The sequence below is a fragment of the Stegodyphus dumicola genome, chromosome 12, assembly GCF_044657685.1.
Source record: "Stegodyphus dumicola isolate Sdum_Otavi_A_Nest chromosome 12, ASM4465768v1".
Classification (NCBI taxonomy): Eukaryota; Metazoa; Arthropoda; class Arachnida; order Araneae; family Eresidae; genus Stegodyphus; species Stegodyphus dumicola.
The window spans coordinates 84,208,151-84,228,991 of record NC_140779.1 but is presented as its reverse complement, the minus strand read 5'-3'; the positions used below and the strand labels follow the sequence as shown (position 1 = coordinate 84,228,991).

General features: G+C 33.7%; 1 protein-coding gene across 2 annotated transcripts in view; it reads left to right on the top strand.

Moving 5' to 3' along the window:
• Positions 1–20,841, top strand: part of LOC118184481 (uncharacterized) — a 97,773-nt gene that overhangs the window by 46,797 nt on the left and 30,135 nt on the right. The window contains exons 8-9 of one of the 2 annotated variants that reach the window (XM_085806667.1): positions 5,940–6,083; positions 6,304–6,581. In XM_085806667.1, the coding sequence (XP_085662793.1) occupies positions 5,940–6,083; positions 6,304–6,344 (185 nt within the window). In that variant the 3' untranslated portion in view covers positions 6,345–6,581. Of the gene's footprint in view, positions 1–5,939; positions 6,084–6,303; positions 6,582–20,841 lie in introns of those variants that run through there. The other variant, XM_085806668.1, reaches the window with a different exon arrangement.

Genomic DNA, 20,841 nt, shown 5'->3' with positions numbered 1-20,841 from the left:
ATTTCAGAGGTCCGTGGTTCGATTCCCGGCGAAGGCGATTGCTAATGTTTCATCTTTCTGGCTTCAAAAAATCCTAATGCCTCTATAATATGATTAAAATTATAAACCTCATAAATCGTAATTTATTCAATTTATCCAATACCAGTACTCTACTTCTTTATATTTTTCGATGACTTAGTTATGAATAATTTCTATTCGGAAATATTCTAGTGCTTTATTTTTTATATTATCTCCTTAAAAATAATTTTCATGGTGAAATTTTCATCATAATAAAAATTAATTAAAGAATAATGAAAAACTTTAAGGGAGAGGATAACTTGGCGGGAACTGCATTGGAGCACAGAACTTCGAATTTGCCCTCTATGCGACACCATAACCTGGAGGACTTCACTACCATGTAGAGAATTTAAATTGTATGTATGTTACTCCAAACCTAAGCCTAGAATTGTCTCGCTTGTTTTTGAGAGATGCACTCTTTTCCTTTACATATTTCGGTTTAATTGATTATGGCAAAGTTCTAGGGTAATCTGTCTAAGGGAAGGGGGATGCCTTCGTACAGGACTTTCAAAGGGAAACTGATTCGTATACACGTTATACATGGGGAGAATAACGAAGCCGATACAACCAGCCTTTAATGGAACCCAGGTGGGAACTACCACTGTTCAGCGACTTTAACCGCTTGGCCATTGGTAGGTTCTCTTTACATACACGTTTATTTAAATTAATCTATAATTATACAGAATATGGGCGAAATCGATGACCTAACGGCTGTTCTTCTGTGAGTAAAAAGGGGGCTATTTCTTAGCGATTAATTATTTAATATTTCAGCTTACATTACATAATGAAGCAGTTAATACAATCATTTGAAAAAAAATAGGCCTTAAAAGAAAAAATTTAAGAAATGAGAACCTAATACATTCAATGTACATAAAATGCAGAAAGTGGAAAAAAAGCAATGTGGCCGACCGATGGTCTCGGAGCAATGTGACCGATCGGTAAAAAAGTACAGTCAAAAGTCGTTCATTCGGACACCCATAATCCGGAATGATCTATAATCCGGACCTTAAAGCTAAAAACCTTCTGCGCATCGCGTAAGACCTTTACCGCTACGAATTTGCGTGTGCGCGTGCGCAAAATACGTTTACGAATGCGCGTTTAATGTATAACCGACGGGATAAGCTAAGCTAAAATTATCTAATTATCTATTTCAGTTAATGTTGCAGATTGCGTTGTTCCTTAATCTTCGAATTGGATCCGGATTATTATTTTTTGCAGACTGTTAGAGCAAATTTATAAAAGTAAGCTTGAACTTTCGATTATGTCAAATAGAATTTCCGATATATATTTATTAATATGTAAAGGATATAAAAAGCGAAAGTATCTTTCGGAGTCCATTAAACAAAAAGTGGAATTGCTGCAAAAAAATGGATAAAGGCATATCCTTTGTTTATCTAAACTTTAACGTTTGTTTATCTAAACTTTGTTTATATTTAACTCCGCGGCGGCGTGCAATGAATTGGAAGTTGATCTGTCAGCACTATCCTTATCTTAAGGGCAGATGTTTTTATTTTATTTGATTTATAATTGCTTACTCAATGTAGTATTTCATCTCGATGTACTCAGTCTTTGGTATGATTTAAATCAAATGCCTCGTCATTATAATTCTCTTCCGATAACGAAGAAAGTGACAGAGGTTATTGAAAACGAAAAAATTTCGATTGACAAATTAGTCGGTATTCTCGACACAGCAATTATAGGACTTGAACAGCGGAACTTTGTAACTGAACAAGAAATTATGTTTGTTTATAGAATTAAAAAGAATGTATTATCACATAAAAAACGAAGCAACTTAAACAACTTACATCGAAAGAAATGTTTAATAAAGTAAACAAATAAATATTAAGCTTTTTTTTTGTAAATTTTGATACCCTTTAAATCATAATTGTTCTTTATTTCGTAAATTACGGTTTCATATTTTTAATTTTATAATTTCTGCATGCCATTTTACCAGATTTAAACTGATGATCTATAATCCGGAAAAATCGATAATCCGGAATCGCCGAAGTCCCGACGAGTCGGGATTAACGACTTTTGACTGTATATAAAAGCTGAAGATGTTAATATAGGATATTGCAACCTCTAATTCAAATATAAGCTACTCTTTGGCATGAAACTGAGACATACATTTCAAAGATTATATCCTGAAGTGTAAGATAAGTACCAGTTGTTCGATTACTTCGTCGATATTGTCTAGCAATGGAATAAGTTGGATTGTATTATTTAATTTAGAGGAAACACACGAGAAATAATCACCTAGCGATCTCCCGGCGAGGACAGTTCTAGATGCGTCACCTCGTGTACCAAAGTCATTTAATTAAGGAAATATCGAACAATTAAACCAGATACATGAAGGATTTGCGTTACTACAACAATAAATGATCTGTGCTATGTGTGGTCTGTGAAATATAACCTTTGATGCTGTAATAAGAATTGTAATAAAACTAGTGTAAAAATATCGTCAATATAATTTGTTTCTACAAATATCAACATTATGACGCCCAGTTATTAGACAGTCATGTGACAAGGCTTGCAAAGTAATCGTGCCCCGAGTACGGAAGGAGAGACTTGCGGCTGCAGCAGAAGCTTATACTATGAAGTCCACTATGTGTGCCCGCACGTAAGCATAAGTTAATTGAATGATTGTGCAAACAGGTTTTCATAACAGAAAATTACATCTGAGTACTTAATACTTTTAATCGAGCCAAAGCCATTATTCATTGCACCTTTCATAACTAAAGTAAAACATGTTTGCTGATAGACAATCTGTCTTCTAATCTATCAGTAACGCCAACTACATTTCACTACTCATATCTACATGCAAACATTCTGCCTAATTCTCGGAACTCAATTCTGTATCTTGTGGATCAAAGCATATTTAGGAATAATGACCTAGCAGACATATTACTAAAGAAACTGCAATGGAAAATATTCAAAAGATAGTAAAACATTCATGGACTATGCCTTTCTTTCATGTATCCTCAGCAATAGATTGACAAACATCAGGTAGTGTCGATGATTAATCCCTTGCATTATAACGTAACCGTTATGGAACTAAAAGTGAAAAGACTTGACCCTAGAAATGACAAAAATTATGACTTGCCTGGAAAAAAATTATGAGCCAGGCCTGGGAAATGCAGTTATTTTAAAATATAGATTTTTATGAATTCAATGTCTTCTGCATAAAATGTAATGCGCTTAAAATGAGCAGTTCACATATTTCGGCATCTGTTTTCTGTGTGGAATGGCTGACTGAAAGCGTCCAAATTTATGATTTTAACAAACCGTAATGGAGCATGATGCCCGCATTTCTAAACCTGTTTCTGTATCCAACAAGCCTTGATATTTAATTTGTATCTGTATATATATTCCACTGCGAGCAGCAACAAGTGGTGGTGATAACGTTCAAAGTTTATCCATATTTAATCCGGAACGAACCATAAACAAAAAAAAAAAAAAAAAAAAAACGGGAGCACAACGGCAAACTGCATGACAGGTGCAAAACCAAAATTGAATGGATCTTTCGCTGTATGGTTCAACAGGCTAAGTTATTTACATGTTTCATTGCAGCGAAAAATGTAATTAATGTCGATGATGCAGCGAAAAGTGTAAATTTCTTACTTTTCATTTTTGTTTTTGGCATTTTTGCACCCATTATAAAGTTTGGAAATGTTTTTCTGGTTTATATATACATGTCATGATATAAAATTAATGATTTGCTGCTTAGCGGTGGCATAATAGATGAGTAGCGAAGGAACTTGGCAAGGCAAACATGTCCGGATTCAAGATATCTTTATTATTGAGGAAAACACGTCAGTTTTCGCAATATTTGGTTCACATAAGGACGAGCCTCTTATGCGCTCTACATTTTTGCTAGATCAGCACATATTCTTTGAACAAAGAAGGTAGCCGGAAAGCTTAAGCGAAAGTAGCAGCACACACATAATTGCAGAAAGACGTCTGGCCCCGATGAAAGCACAAGCAAAAGTGACGTATCAGTTCGTAGAAAAAAGGGAGGGAGGGAAAAGTTTCAGTTTTAAGTTTTGGTTTACAGTTCTGTGATTGGTCAAAAGGCATCTGCATTAAGGGTTGGGTAAGATCGCATGATTAATTTGAATAACGCAATTTAGACTTAAGCGCTATTTTTAGGACAGATAGATGAAGTTCCCAAATGAAAATAAAAGAGGTTATAGTGAATTAAATTTAGAAGTTTGCTTTCATATTTTTTATCTTACACATTCCCCCTTTCAAGAGGGCCTTTTGAGAGAAAAAGCATTAGGACAGCAAAAATATGAGAAATATAATTTTGAAACATGCCAAATATATTCAACTTCGAACAATAAAACTATAATACGTAACATTTTGAGTTCAATAATAATTTGCCCTATGATGATTTGAGTCTAATCTGTAGAAAGTTCTTTTTTCTGGAACATTCACATCCCAATTTTGATATTTCAGGGATGGATTTCCAAAACGTTTTGCACACCAGATAACAATTATAAAAATTTTATATACCCATTAGTTATTACGAATGATCATAAATCTTTAAATTTACACCAATTTTCACATTTATAAGTAATACTTTATCATTTGTAATAGCATGATTGAAATTATGGTTTTCACTTTCATTACTCCATTTTACAATTTTGACATTTTAAACAAACTGGAAGACCCCACGGCTTTCTCCTAGTACACACATCCAGCTATTTGGGCAAATCCACTTTAAACAGATTCATGTATTAAATTTTCATGAGTGGTTAGTGAACTGCGCTACAACATTCCATTATATTAAAAAAATTACACACCATCATATGAAAAAATAAAAATTGTATATAATAAATAAAGTGGGAGGGAGGCCTTCAAAGTTTATATTATATTACATGACGAGGGTAACAGGAACAATTATGCACCGGTAAAACAAGCCTCTGTTTCTGAACCAATACTCCCTCATACTTCATATTTAACATACAATTATTGATAATTATAACATTCATTCACCATAATACCAAACAAATTTTAAAACAATTTACTCTTAATTAAGACACAATAACACGCCGAACAAATACTAATTCAGAAGTCAAACAACAAACATCAGCGTTATATTTTCAAATTTTCACAGGACTAGTTTCGACGGTTTTACCGAACCACCATCTTCAGCTGCAAAAGCGCAAATGAACGAGATAGGATAAGACGACGAAAACCACGTGGAAAAAAGAAAGCAAAAAATAAGCCTTTTTGGGGCTTCTATAATTAAGACACAATAACACGCCGAACAAATACTAATTCAGAAGTCAAACAACAAACATCAACGTTATATTTTCAAAGGATCACCGAAACTAGTTCTGTGAAAATTGTATGTGTATGAATGAAGAAAACGGCCCTTCGGAAGTCATATAAAATCTGAAAGCTATCAAATTGAAACAAAAATTGTTTCATTTTAATCATTTTGAGTTCCCAATATTTAACTGAAATTTTTATTTATCATCTTTTGCCTTTTATGGAAAGGCAGTTTTTCACTCACGTTTCCTCAAACACTGAGGTCGTAAGTGTGAAAATTTTGAAACATTTTTTCTTTGCCTTAATAAGACTGTGATAGAAATTTTATGCTGCATTTACGGAACATCTGTACACCTAATTTACACTTTTATAATTTAGTTACACTTTCTAACTAATCTTTTACTAATTAATTTACACTTTTATAAATTTAGTTGTGACTGAAAAAAAAGAGGCAAAAAAGGTACAACTGATAAAACCTGAACTCTTGATATGAATTTAAAATAAAATATTAATAATAATTACTTAAGTACAAATAATCAAAAAATAATAAAAACTTTTTATACATCAAGTGTTTTTCTTCCCTCTATCTTCTCATTTCTTCATAGGAAATTACTATCTTAAGATTGGCCATATCGGCGGTGGGGACTGGGAAGTAAAATCTCTGCCTGAAATCAAACAGTGGTACCTCTCAAAGGGGGACGAGCGAGTAATAGATGTTTACTCAAAACTGCTTATGGAAATGCTTCCAGGTGAGTATCGCAGCATTTAACATAAAAAATAAATTAAGTAGAATATCTTTACAATTTTTAAAAACTCAGAAATGACACAAAATTTAATGAAAGGAGCCTCGGAATCTTCTCGATTTTCTGTACTTTAGAAGACGTCTGTGACACAAGGAAATTATTCAGTATTTTATAAATAGTTATGTAAATTTCATTTTCAGCAACTTCAAATTTTTCTCTTTTTCAGTAAATGAATGCTCAGACGGAAAGATTGTGAAAAATTTATGAAAGTACAAAACTGAGCTGAAATTTATGAAAGTACAAAACTGAGAAAGTACAAAACTGAGCAAAATTTATGAAAGTACAAAACTGTTATGAAAGTACAAAACTGAGCTTTATTCTTTCTTTCGATATAATGTCTGTTTTGATACAGCTCACTATTACGATAAATAACACTGAGAAAATTATGAAAGTTATGCTTGAAAACTCTGAAAAAAATTTTTCAGGGAAAATAAAGAAGTGCATTTTAATCATACCGACTGAAATATTTTGCTTTAAAGGAAACATTTTCAATTTAAACAATAGATATTATCCTAAAATGTATAAAACATAATTCAGCTTATAAATTTAGAAGTCAAACAACAAAAATCAGCGTTATATTTTCATATTTTCACAGGACTAGTTTCGATAGTTTTACCGAACAATCATCCTCAGCCGCAAAAGCGCAAATGAACGAGATAAGATATAATGATTGGATAAGATAAGAAAGCCCAGACAGGAGATAAGCAACTGGCGCCATCTGTTGATGAAACCAGAACTAAAACATAATTTCCTTATAAGCTGAAGGCAAAGATGGATTGGAATTAGGGTCGTTAACTAGAACAGAAAAATTTTTTTGAATGTCAAATGCCTCTAGAAAATCTGATTCACCAATGGAAGATGTTTTGTGAATATATTCCTGACGATATTTCCGACACTGATAGTAGTTCTGATTCTGATTTCAAGTATATTGAAGATAGTTATAGCGAAACTGATGTGAATTCCTCGGATTCCTCTGCAGATAATGATGAATCTGAAAATACAGTTTCTATTGAAAACGTTCGGCAGTGGTGCAAAATATTACATTATGCAAATATTTTCATTAGTATATATGTTTTACCTTTGTATTTTATAAAATAAATAATAATTTAACCAATATTAATTTTCAAAAAAAATTTTTATATCATTATTCTTCAATTTCAGAATACTGGCAACCTTTATCTGTGACCTAATTCTATATTGAAAAGAAAAAAAAAAAAAAAAAAAAAAAAAAACCTCTTTTACAAAAAATTTTTGTATATTTTAACTCTAACATATTTAAAATATGTAATAAAAAATACGCAATTTTTGAATCTATTTTGATAAAAAAAAGTACGCAGTGAGAGGGTTAAAGGCTGAAGACAAAGATGGATTGGAATTAGGGTCGTTAACTAGAACAGAAAGATTTTTTTTGAATGGGAAAGGCCTCTAGAATATCCAGTTCACTAATGGAAAATGTTTTCTAAATAATTTTGGCAGCAGAAAAATTGAAAGTGTGATTTTCGGACGAACAATGTTGGGCAACAGAAGACTTTCCTTTTTTCTGACATATGCCTCATGTTCCTTAACGCGAAATTTTAAGGTTCTCTTAGTTTGGCCAATGTAAATTATGCCACACTGGCAAGGAATCCTGTAAATACCCCAGGAATTCATATCCGGAATGGAGTCCTTGAGTATGGAACTCGGAATTTTATTGATGGGAGAATAAAAGACCCGAAAGTTAAATTTCTGCGAAATACGTTCAACTTTATAGCTAATTGATGGAAAGAAGGAAATGACAACAGAATTTTTATAGTCTCCTAAAACAAGAGTGCCTTTTGGTGTGTTGAGATGAGAATTTTTTAACTGTTTGATTAATAATGTAGGATGAAGTTCCTGTCAATAGCTATTGCTTTAAATAATTTAGTTCTTCTTCAAGGGATATTTTGGAGGAGCAAACTTGAAGAGCACGGAAAACATAGGAATAAAATGAAGCTAACTTTTGTTTAGACGGATGACATGAAGTGTGGTGGAAGGTAAACCGATGAAACCGATGAATGTTTACGGTAAGCCGTAGTACTGAAGTTGGATGTGTTACGTGTGACCAGAATGTCGAAAAACGGAAGAGAATTGCAAGTCTCAAGTTCAAAAGTGAACTGAATAGTAAGGTCAACGGAATTCATTCTTGAAAGAACTTTATTTAAATCATATTTATTACCTTCAAACAGGGTAAAAATATCGTCTACGTACCGGAACCATACCGTGAAGTTTAAAGTATCAAACAATTTTGATCCATAATAATGCATGTAGATATCAGCCAGGATGGGACTGAGGGGGCTTCCCATGGCTAATCCCCTGGTTTGCTTGTAATCTTTATTTTAGAAAACAAAATGAGTTTATTTCAAACAGAGTTGGGTGAGCGAAATTAACTCATCAATTTCAATGCAAGAGAAATGAAATTTGCGAAGTCTGGTTTCTAGACATCTTAATGCACTCTCTATTGGAACATTGGTGAATAATGATTTTATATCAAAAGAAACATAAGTAAACTTTTAGGAGAAATGTTTTAAACCTTTTTTTACAAATTCTATTGAATTTTTTATAGTGTAAATGTTATTGTCTAATAAAGTTAAAAATCTAGAAACTAAATATTTACCTAACGGATACCAGACAGTACCTACATTTGATACAATAGGGCGGAAAGGAATACCACGTTTAGGAATTTTGGGAAGAGCATATAATCTGGCACAATTCGTATCAGATAGCATGAGTGAATGTTTTAAGTTGCTCTAAAGGATTTGTGAAGATTTGATCGCAGTTTTTATTTTTGACAGTTCCGAAGGTGAAGGATTTTTAAGGATAGGATTATATGGTCGGATTATATAAGAGTTTAGTGACACCATCGATATAAGTGTTCTTATCCATGACGACTATCTGGCCACCTTTGTCGGCCTTTGAAATGATAATATCCGGGTTAGAATGAATTTTGCGCATTGTAGCTCTTTCTCTCGTGGTTAGATTTGGTTTCAAAGGTTTATTATTGAACTTCACATTATGAGAGAATTTCACTTTATTATTATATTAATATTTATTATGAATTTCACATCATATTCACATAAGATGCCTAATCATTTCTTTCTGTGAATCTGAAACTTTGCTGAACTTGAAAGCTTTTTCGATAGGAGCTAAAATCTTTCGAATCGAGTGTTTAGAGGTTTGTGAGAAGTTAAAATTATATTTTAGAATTCTCTCTTGTTCTTCTGATAAATTAACATTAGAAATATTAACTACTGGCATAAAGGGAAGATTTTTTTGAACTTCTTAACTGGAAGATTGTAAAAGAAGTTTATCGAATTTAACCGCAAGGCTGTTTTTATGACGGTTAACTGCATTCTCCGTTCTAGACCAAGACTTTTGTTCAAGGGCAGTGAATTTTGATATGAATTAGCGAGTTCCAGACGAAGCTTATAAAGCTCATGTTCAATTTTGGATAACAGTTGACGTGTATTCCTAATGATAGACCGATCAAAAAACTTCCAGTCGCGTTTCGAGAATTCTGTTAAACTGCAAGCTAGCCTTACTTCGGTCCATCAAAGGGATACACGTACAGGATTCCTTGCCAGTTTGGCTTAATTTACATTGGCCAAACTAAGAGAGCCTTAAAATTTCACGTTAAAGAACATGAGGCATATGTTAGAAAAAAGGACACACAGAAGTCTTCTGTTGCCTAGCATTCTTGGTCCGAAAATCACAATTTAAATTTTTCTGCTGACAAAATTATTCAAAAAACATCTTCCATTAATGAACTGTATTTTCTATAGGCATTTCACATTCAAAAAAATCTTTCTGTTCAAATTAACGACACTAATTTCAATCCATCTTTGCCTTCAGCCTTTAAAGAAATTATGTTTTAGTTCTGGTTTCATGAACAGATGGCGCCAGTGGCTTTTCTCGTGTCCAGGCTTTCTTATCTTATCTAATCATTATATCTTTTCTCGTTCATTTGCGCTTTTGCAGCTGAGGATGATGGTTCGGTAAAACCATTGAAACTAGTCCTGTGAAAATTTGAAAATATAACGCTGATGTTTGTTGTTTGACTTCTAAATTAATATTTGTTCGGCGTGTTAATTTATCTTAATAATTCAGCTTCTCAAAACTGCAGAGAGGAGAGCTATGTCACTTTTCAGGACATTTTGGTGTCACGGCTCTTTCTCGTGGTACAGAAGGGGATAAATAACTTAATTTTTCTGCGGGAAGTGCATCGCATGCATCATACGATGATTATATTCGCAAGAATCAGCAGTGGTATCTAATATAAATTAAATGCATTTAAAATTATATCTTTTAGGTATTTTATGGAGAAAACTAAACTGAGGGCGACTTCTCAGGGGTGTTGGTTTCTAATGAAGTTTGGTTGAAATCACTGGTTACAAAGGTCATCCGTCACTGCTAGTACGTAGGTATAGATTAGACACATCATTAAAATAAAATTATATGCCACCAGTAACCTAAACATTGATGCTAAATTGCTGTCAGTATGAGCCAGTGAAGCAAGTGACGCAGTAGATCCAGATTTTTTTTTAATTAAAATTAATCGGAAACACATTAGTGCCTAACGTGACTGTTGATGACTGATGAGATACATGTTGGAAATTAGTGACATTCAACCCATGGATCAACAATAAGCTGTGGAGCATTTGAATTTAGATAGATTTTTAAATTACAATTAACTGGACGGTCACCGATGCTCATAAATACTGGTGGTTACTGCTAATCTACCGACTGATGGTCATTTGGTCAACCCATAAACCACAGATGCGGGATAATGCTCCTTAACACATTATCTTATTATTTTTATCCTTTCTGTCAATTCTACTCTTGTAACTCTTGTTAAATTTAGCTAATGAGTATAAGAACAGAATTCTTGAGCCGACAACCGAGATAGTGGTTAGCGACGCTGACTGCTGTACTGAAGTGCCCGGTTTCGAATCCCGGAGAGGGCACTGGTGTTTGTAAATCTATAGTATCTGTGCGGCTCCCCCCGGGGGTCGACGTAGAGAACTCTGCGAAGCTACTGGCTAGGATCTGTACCTAGGCAGTCTCGGCCACGGGGGTATAAAATTTATGAACTTGGTGGTTCTGAAGGCTCTGGGAAAGGTCACTTATTGGCCGGCCTCGGAGTCTGGCACGTCCTAGCGCGGCGTGGTGCTAGTAACCCGTGGGGATTTCCCCCGGGGTCGCTGGGTAATGTCCCGCTGCGACGGGCTCGCCCGAGCGATTGGCAGGAGCATTTGACGACCGGTGCTGCCTGGTGACGTATCCAGGTGGTGCGCGGCTCTGCTGGAGGGTAATAGTGGAGGTTGAACCTCCACTACGTGCCCGAAGGCAGAGTCGACCTGTAGTGAGCTAGTTCTCGGAACAGGGAAGCCAAAACCCATAGTATCTGTGCGGCATGGAGACACTCTAACTATTTCAGAAGACACTGTTTTAGTCAAGACTTTATTCAGAAGACCTCAGTCAAAAGTCCTGTCGAGAGGCTGGGGATGGATGAAGAGGAGTGGTGGGAGACCCTCGGACCCCTTTCTCCCCCGGGTTGCTGACCATGAAATTTGGGGGCGGAACTGAGTAAAGTCTTACTGTCACTTATATAGTAGTCAAGGCACTAGCCAACATTAACCTTTGCCACGATGAATTTCGTGGGCTTGATCTGATATCAGAGATCTGATATGATATTACTGTTGATCGGGTTGGATTAGTCCCAAAACAATTTTTAAAGTTAAGGAAGAACCTTTGGCAGGGATCGCTGACCATCTCCGTACTATTTACGGCCCGAGGCGACTACTTTTATAAATTAGGATGTTTTGTGGACCACCTTAATTTTATTTCTTTAGATAGCAATTTTTTAACATATTTTATTACAATTATACGAATCGTACTCATATTATTAAAACGCAATTCATTAAATTTTGTAATGACATTAATCAATTACGTTAATCCAATAAAATTTATATTTGTTTATAATAATTAGAGTCTGTTAAAGTTTGGATAATCTTTATCTTATTTGTTACGAATTTTGAACATGTATATATACAATAGAATAATACAATTCTCGTACAAAGAAAAATGTCTGTTTGTGTGTTTGTTCGCGATTAACTCAGTCAATAGTATAGCTCTCCTCACCAAACTCTCTACCATTCCTTTCTGGGTCCTGGAAAAGGTCGACGTTCACTTTTTTTTTTTTTTTTTTAAAGCTGAAAGCTGAATATTAATTAAAAACTCTGAAAATGCTAATTTTCGCCCTCATTTTTCCGAGTGGCAACAGTCTCGCACGTATGTCCCGTTTTTCGATTTGTATGAAACTGTCGTGTGTCGAAATACTATCGAAGCGCTCTGAAGGAAGCTTCTGAATGAAAACAAAATACACCCCATCTGGAGACGGAAGCTTCGGAGCAGTGCTTCACTCTTAGTGCCGAGCTGGCCACACCTTCCTTTCTTGCCTCCAGGCTGCGCTTAAGAGGCATGTAACTAATAATCGAATCTCAATGAGCGTGTTGACTGCGTGGGTGTTTTGGTTGCTTTCCTCACGTGTAACCTACAGGGGTTGGACGAAAATGTGGAAACACCCCGTAAAACACATGTTTGATGGCGCTGATTGATGTATTTGCTCATCTGTGAGTTACTTGCATGCGCAGTCTCATTATCGTTAACTGAATTTGCCAACGTTTTACAGGAAAAATGGTATAAGATTAATTACCCTGCTCGAACGCATTATTTCTCTTAGGTAGATAGCATAAGTATTACTTGCTGTATTGAATTAAGCAAACTAATTTAACAAAAGGATTATCTCTTACTTTACAATAAGTAAGAGATAATGTTTTTCATAAATATGAAAATTTAGCTTTAAAGGCGAATACGTTTAAAAATAAACCAAAAAGAAAGTTTAGTAAAGTCAAACTGTTCAGATTCAGTTCATAAAAAAAGGAGAGAGAAGAAAGCAAGTAGGTAATGTAAATTCATCCAAACTGATAGATGTTTTAATCTACTCATAAAAAAAGAGATATGAAAAGCTGAACAAGATAGCTTCTGATATCCATAAACTGATAAAAAATTAATGTCCTTGTAATTTAGTTACTTTAAAAGACCTTTATCGTTAGTTACTTAACTCTTACATATTCGAAATGATATAAGCGCTCCGGATATTTTGTCAGAAATATCAGTAAATCGAATATCACTAAATCAAATGCCAGTAAATCAAAGTTAGATCTCAGATAATCCAAGAACACAGTTAATAGCCTTTGAATTTGAAAAGGATATTTTCAAAGTTGCCATTTATTACCCTTAGAGGAACTTTAGCAAACCTAAAGTAATTCAAAGTTATGCAAAATATGCCCTTTGTCTAGAAACAATAAATCCATATATGATTATTGCTTCCTTGTGCGAAATAATGGAAGTATTGTAATCGCGAAAAGTTTTTGGTATCATAATCTAACGAAAATTCCATTTTGCCGCTCTCGAATCCATTTGAATGATGTTTTTTGCGTTACATCTGTACGTACGGACAGAATAAAGGACCCTTTATTCCAAAAGGGATTGTAAAATGGATTTAAAACGGATTCAGAAGACATTTTTCGAGATGTCTGTACGTACGTATGGCTCTCACATAAGTCATAAATGAGTTGCCGTAAAACGCTAAAATTTTGTATATGGGACTGCTATAACATTTGGTTGTGGACCTCACTTTTTCGTTGAAATCGGCCTCACTATATGTTTTTTTTTTTTTTTTTTTGAATTTTTTTTTATTTTTGTGCTTCAGTAAACTGTGTATTTTTTACTTTATAAGTGGTCGAATTATGTTGTCCTTATATACCGATTAGAGGTTTTATGCCAATCTGGAACGGCCCATGAACTTTGTTGTCATGTGTGATGATTCCCAATTCACTTTGGAACAACTCTCTCCTCAAGGAGAAGGAAAAAAATAGCTTTAAAACTGAAAATACTGATGACAATTGAGAAATACTGATGACAAACTTTAGCCCTATCAATGACACTGTCACCAACCTCGAACTAATCTGCATGCAATAGTTATAGAATTATCAATAATTTAAAAGTGGAGCTAAGGAAGCCGTAATTTCTTTATATTTGAAACTCTTAGAAGAAAGTGAATGAAGTCAGCTGGTGTTCCAAATTCAGTGTCTTTTTCTCCAGTGTGATCCGATGTTAATGTTCAATTTCGTGCACCGAAAATTTTGTCTTCCTGTCCTCTGGGCCGAATTGCTTATTTTTGCGAAGAAATTTTAATTTCAATTGTAATTTTTTTAAAACTGTTCTTAACTGTATTTGGTGTTTTCGGTTTTTCTATAGTTTACAATTTTTAATGAAGATTGAGTTTTTAAGTATTTTTGCCTTTCTTGAAAGTGAGAACTAAATTGATTGAATTAGAACTATATCTGTAATGAAATACGAGGAAAAAATTCTAAATGAAGCGCAGCAAGAAATGTATATAATTTAATAGGCCATACAATTAAGTCATCTGGTGATATTTTCTTTTTTTCATCAGATTTTTTTTTTTTTTAACAGAACATTATTTAAATATCATATAGGTTTTGGAACAATTATTATCGATTTTGTTTCGCTAAAAGCAAGAAAAAGTAAATGATAAAAAATGCTGAAATTTCGTGTAATACTTTACTTAGAGTCTCTTCTGCTTTGATAGCATAAACTCACGAGCCCTAAAATGACTATAGTTTTCATCGAGTTGTGAGAAGCTGTGCCATTATATTTAGCCACATGACATCAGCAAGAAATGGTGTAAAATATTTTAAATTAGTTTTTAAAGAGGAATTATCCTCGTGTCTTTAACTGCAGGCAAACATCAGTTGATGAAATCAACATCGATGGGAAGTTAAATGTTAATTTGGGTCCTTTTCTAAATTTGAGTTAGTCATGAAAGCCTTTTATTACGTAAATATGCAGAAACAAAGTGAACTGTATTTGTAAATCCCTATTTAACAGTTAACTATATATCTTTTTCACTGGGAATGTGGTCTAGAAATTATCCATACCTCCTGCTGGAAATTTCATTTTAAGTCTAGTGTCATTAGAGAGTTCAATTAACTCTTCCCTTTCATTTAATGAGAGCTGGTTGTTTTCAGAATCGCAAATGACACGATCAAAACTCCAAGAAATTTAGTGATATTTACCGTTTAGAAAATGAATTTCAAACACGGATGTCAGAGTTTCGAGATACGAACATATATCGTTCACAATTATTTTTCAATACTGACATAAGGTTCTACTAAGAAACACTGAAGGATTGAAAATTGGAAAAATTTCAGTTTTACGCTACTAACCCACAAAACAAATTCTTTTTGAAAACCCTTTAATTTCTTATTAGCATTTAAGAAAATCAAAAAATTATCCCTACCTTTTGGATCGTGTAGATACAGATTTAATTTTGGGAACACATCGAGTTTTGAGAAGCTGTGACAGTGTATGACATCATGCGACATGACATCACATGACATCAGCGAGAAATGGTGTAAAATCTTTTAACTTAGTTTTTAAAGAAACAGAACATTTTTGCAAATCTAGGAGGATCACAAGGATAGGCTTCTAAAACTACTTGTGGTACACAAACCACAGTTGGAGAAATGTTGGCTTAAGCTTTATTTTGACACTTCTGTGTTGTTAAGTGCTGTAATTAGCAATGATTTATTTTGCACTAAACGAACTGTGTAGTTTGTTAAGTTTTTAATTAAAAGGTTTATTTTAACCTTTTAATTGTTTATTTTAACCTCTATTGTTCTTTCTAGTTAAAAAAACTTGTTCTTTCTAGTTGAAAAATTAAAACGGGTCTAACCTTACTGTTTGTACGAAACCAAAAATTAGTTTGAAGTACATTTGGGTTTCGTAAAAATTTAGACAGATTTGAGTTATAACACCGGGAATAACGATTACTTTTAGATGTTAAAGCAAAACGAATCAGCGTAATATTTGTAACTTTGCGTAAATAAAAGTAAATTTTTTATCTAAAATGCGACACACAGATAAATAAACAGTAAAAGAATTCATAATATTACACCAATACAAAAAATTAGAAGCATAAAAATTCAATTATTTATAAAAAATATTGTGCGACACTATAATATTGGTTTTTAACATACTAACCTCGATTTGTACATACGAAATTCTGTTCTCGGATATTTTCATTCATTCCCGCATACACGCATTATTAACACACCCATCTATGTAAAAATGAAATATGTTGATAAATTATATAAAATAAATCAGAAATTTGAGTCTTTTAGTATTCGAATGAAGCATATGAACTGAGATTTAAGGTAATTTTAATAAGAAAAGAGATTTCTGATTGATTAGTATTTTTAAAGATATCTATTTTTGATTCTTTACATTAGCAGAATAAATCTTACAAACAAACACAGTAGACAAGGCAGGCAAGGAGGACACTTCTCTCAAATGAAATGCGCGAAATTATCTACGAAATTTTAGAAATTCATTAAAATATATTATTGCTAACTTTGAATTTTCAAACGTATGGCGAAGAACTGTTTTAAAATATAATATTTAAAGCAACAGGAAGGGTGCTACGTTCTTAAACAGCATTTTCACGTTCGCCTGCTTTTCTTTAATCAGCGGATCAACTACTCAAAGGAGATACAGAGAACGATTCTCGAGTACTTCCTCTAAGCATTTTCTCCAGGCGTATGGATAAGATACATACTGGTAAGTTCCGCGTTGTGTAACAATGCGTACTGTTCGAATCCGCACGGTGAATTAAATTTTCTGCTGAATTTCTGAAGTTTAAAAATAAACCAAAATGGCAGATTAGTAAGGTCAACTTGTTAAGATTCAGTTCATAAAATAATAATAATAATAATAATAATAAAGAGAGAGAATGAAAAAAGTAAATTAATAAATTCATTCGAAGGGACAGTTATTTTAATCTAGCTATAGAAATGGAAGTATAGAAAGCTGTACTAGATAGCTTCTGATGTCTATAACTGATGAAAAATTAAAGGGATTGTAATTACCTTTAGCATCAGTAACTTAATGTTTCCATATACAAAATGATATAAGCGCTCCAGATATCTTGTCAGAAATATCTAATTACTAAAACAAACATCACTAAATTCAAGTTAGATCTTCTTGGATAATTCAGGAATATAGGTTAGTTTTAATAGTATTTGAATTTGATAAGAATATTTCTAAGGTCGCCATTTATTACTGTTAGATGAAACTTAGCAATCTTAAAGTAATTCAAAGTTATCCAAAATATTCCCTTGGTCTAAAAACAAAGTATTGCCATGTATGGTTATTACTTCCTTATTTGTACAATACTTACAAATCGTAAAATGCAATTTTAAATGATGTTTGTTGTGTAAAAATAAACAACTTCTCATCCATTTTCTGATAATAAAAATGACAAAAGTTTTATATTTATTATCAATTGCAATGCACTAATTTTAAAGTTTATTTCTATATAAATATTGATATAATTTGATTTTTTGATCTTTTATTATTAGTATTAAACTTGATTATACAAAATTATTTAATTATACGAGCATGCGCCGAGTGTGCCACCGTTACACTATGAAGGCAAGCTAGAAGGAAGGAGAAAATACCTTATAGGTGAATCTCTTTTAGTATCTTTTTGCCCATGTGACCAAAAGTTAACTTTAAAATTTGTGCACCGAAAATATTGTCTTCCTGCCCGCCGGTCGAATTGCTTGTTTTCTATAATTAGAAATTTTCTATAATCTAGAAACTATAATTTTAATTGTAAAAATTGTTATTTTAAACTGCTTTTAAGTGTATTTCATGTTTTAGGATTTTCTTTGTTTTACAGTTTTTAATGAAGATTGAGTTTTTTTATGTATTTTTTCCCTTACTGCGAACTGAATTGATTGAATTAGAAATATATCTCTAATAAATGTTTTGGAAATCAGTTTATATGAAATGCAGAAAAAAATGTGTAGAATTTAGTAGGCAGGAAGTCATGCGGATCCCACATTAGATATTTTTTCCTACAGAAAATTACTTATATGATATTGAAAGAATAATCATTAATTTTACTTCTTTAAAAGCAAGAAAAAGGTAGATGATAAAAAAATGTTAAAAATCTGTGCATTACTTTTTAAATTAATTATAATATTACTTATATTCATTCAATGATTTTTCTCCTTTATTAAAAAAGTACCTTTTAGCGTTTTCATTAAAACCTTTTAATTATTATCCGTATTATTTTTCTGAGTTTATGAAGTTCCCACTAAAAATACAGTCTAATAAATATGGTATGATTTTATTACAAAACACCTAATTGAATATTGAGGTGTACTAGTTCATTTTACTATATATTGTGGTAGTTATGCTGTATAGGTTTAAGGTCAGAAGATCTGGCTGACCAGTCTATGCGGCAAATACCTTGACTTTACAGGTAATCGTTGACCAGCTGACGTATGTGGACTAGCGTTGCCGTTATGTTATGTAGAAGTGAGGGGGTTCACCTAATATTTACCCTAAGTAAATAGGTGTTAGCCCCACACACTAATTATAAAACTAACAACATTGTGGCATTATTTCCTCGAGTCGTTATGAAAATTGTGACTCCAGCCAGTACTACAAGTACTGCCACCGCTGGCGGCATTAAGGGCACTCCTACCTTTCAGCATTAAATTAGCTCAAGTAAAATGAATTAAATTGCATGATATACATTGCGATATACATAGTTGTGTAGGTGCATATTTCAAGATGTTATCTATTGCAGTGGGTACAAGCAACATGTTTGAGGACATTATTCTATATTGCAGTAGAAACAGGCGTGATGTTCCCACGTTACAAATCATTTTTGTAAACATGATCTGTCTACGTCAGTGTTTACTATCAGAATAAAGTAAAAACTAAAAAATTGTTTACAAAGCTTACATTTAAGTACTGTTGTAAAGTTGTGCTGAAATTTTAGCAGCTCAATTTTGACGATTAGCGCTGTCGTTCATTAACAGGAATCCAGGACCAATTGCATCACTGTAAAGTCGAGCATAGGGCTCTAATATCTCGTCTTTATACCTCATAACAGTAGCGCAGCCTTTGTCAGACACATGAAGAAGTGTGCGTCAGTCCAACATAATGCCTGTCCAAACATTTACCCTGTACCAACGTAATAATCCTTTTTATTGATTACAGAATGATAGTATCATGTTCCAGGCTCTCTCCAGATACAGGTACGCCATAAATCAGTATCCGGGCTGAATCCTATCTCATCTGTAAAAAAGGTACGATACTCCATCGAAGCCTGGTCTAAGGCTCATGCTAGACACACTCAAAACGCTAATCAAAACACATGCTAAACTCCGACTGCCGAAGGCGTATGCCAACTGCCGAAGGCGCGTATTAAACGCTAACCATACTAAACGCACTGTGTTGTGTGTTGCAGTAAGTGGGACGCAAGCAGAGTTATAGCATACAATTCTATCCCATAAAACCTTCGGCCAACTGCGGACACGAGTTCCAGTAGCAATATACAGCTTGAGAGCTGTGGAGCTGTAGCAGTAGTGGCTCGTTACACTGAAAGTGCAAAATAGCAATCCTTGTTCATACTTGGTTGGCCTTGTCAAAAGTCTTCTCGGTATGTATCCAGTGTCCTGAAACTGTTTCGGCACTGGGCGTTATATTGAGCTCTGACAACACCCACGTTTGTGATTGCCTTATCTCCAATCTGCTGAAGGTTCTCCATCTCATTTCGTTATCCATATATTCCTGGCTACTACTTTTACCTGATACCTGATAAAATGTACCCAGTTCTTGTGAGAAATACGGAGAACACCGTGAAGGAGTAAGAGTACACAAATCGTTCGTGTGCTTGTATCCCCTTCTTAATCACAGCTCCGCAGACACGCATGTGTACGTTTACTTATTCGACTCGGAATATTTACACAATTTTGCGGCGATATAATTCGTACCTGGGTTTTATGCTTTTTGAAAAATAGACATAATTTTCGAATTCTCTTAATATTGCACACTAGTGTACATTAAATCTATAATCAGATAATATAAATGAATGCAATCTCCTCTAGTACCTTGGAAAACAAGTATATTCTAAATGTCAATAGAATAAAACTCATTTTATTTCCACATTACAAAAATTGGCTATCTATTTCCCTGAAATCAACACAAATCACAAGACACTAGAGAAGAAATGCCATACATAGAGATCGATCAATAAGTCACCATACTTCCGTGCGGAATGATTCAAAACTCTTGTTATCTTCCGAAAATCGGGAAGTTTTACACAAAGATCGAAATTCAGCTCTGCCTTTAGTTTGAAGCTCAAAAAGAAAATTCGTTGTAGTTCCGTTCAAAAAAAAAAAAAAAAAAAAAAAAAAACATTTATCTATCAAAACTACAACTTCCAGCAAAGCGAATGCAAAGATGTCGATCTGGAAGTTGAAGGTATCAGCAGCATGACGTGTGTCACCTGTGATTCGCCATCGGGTCTGCCTTACATTGATCGAGTGACTCCCACCATCACTGTAGCAGTTGTAGGTAATGGCAAAGGAGCGAAGTTCTCTGATGAAGTGGGCAGAATCGCTGCACAATTAAGCGTAACAGGGAAGTGGGATTCGGAATTAATGCAATCGCAGTTCAAGGCTATTTTTGCTGAAAATTGAAGTTTTCTGTTAAAAATTACCTGATGATACAAAAAAAAAAAAAA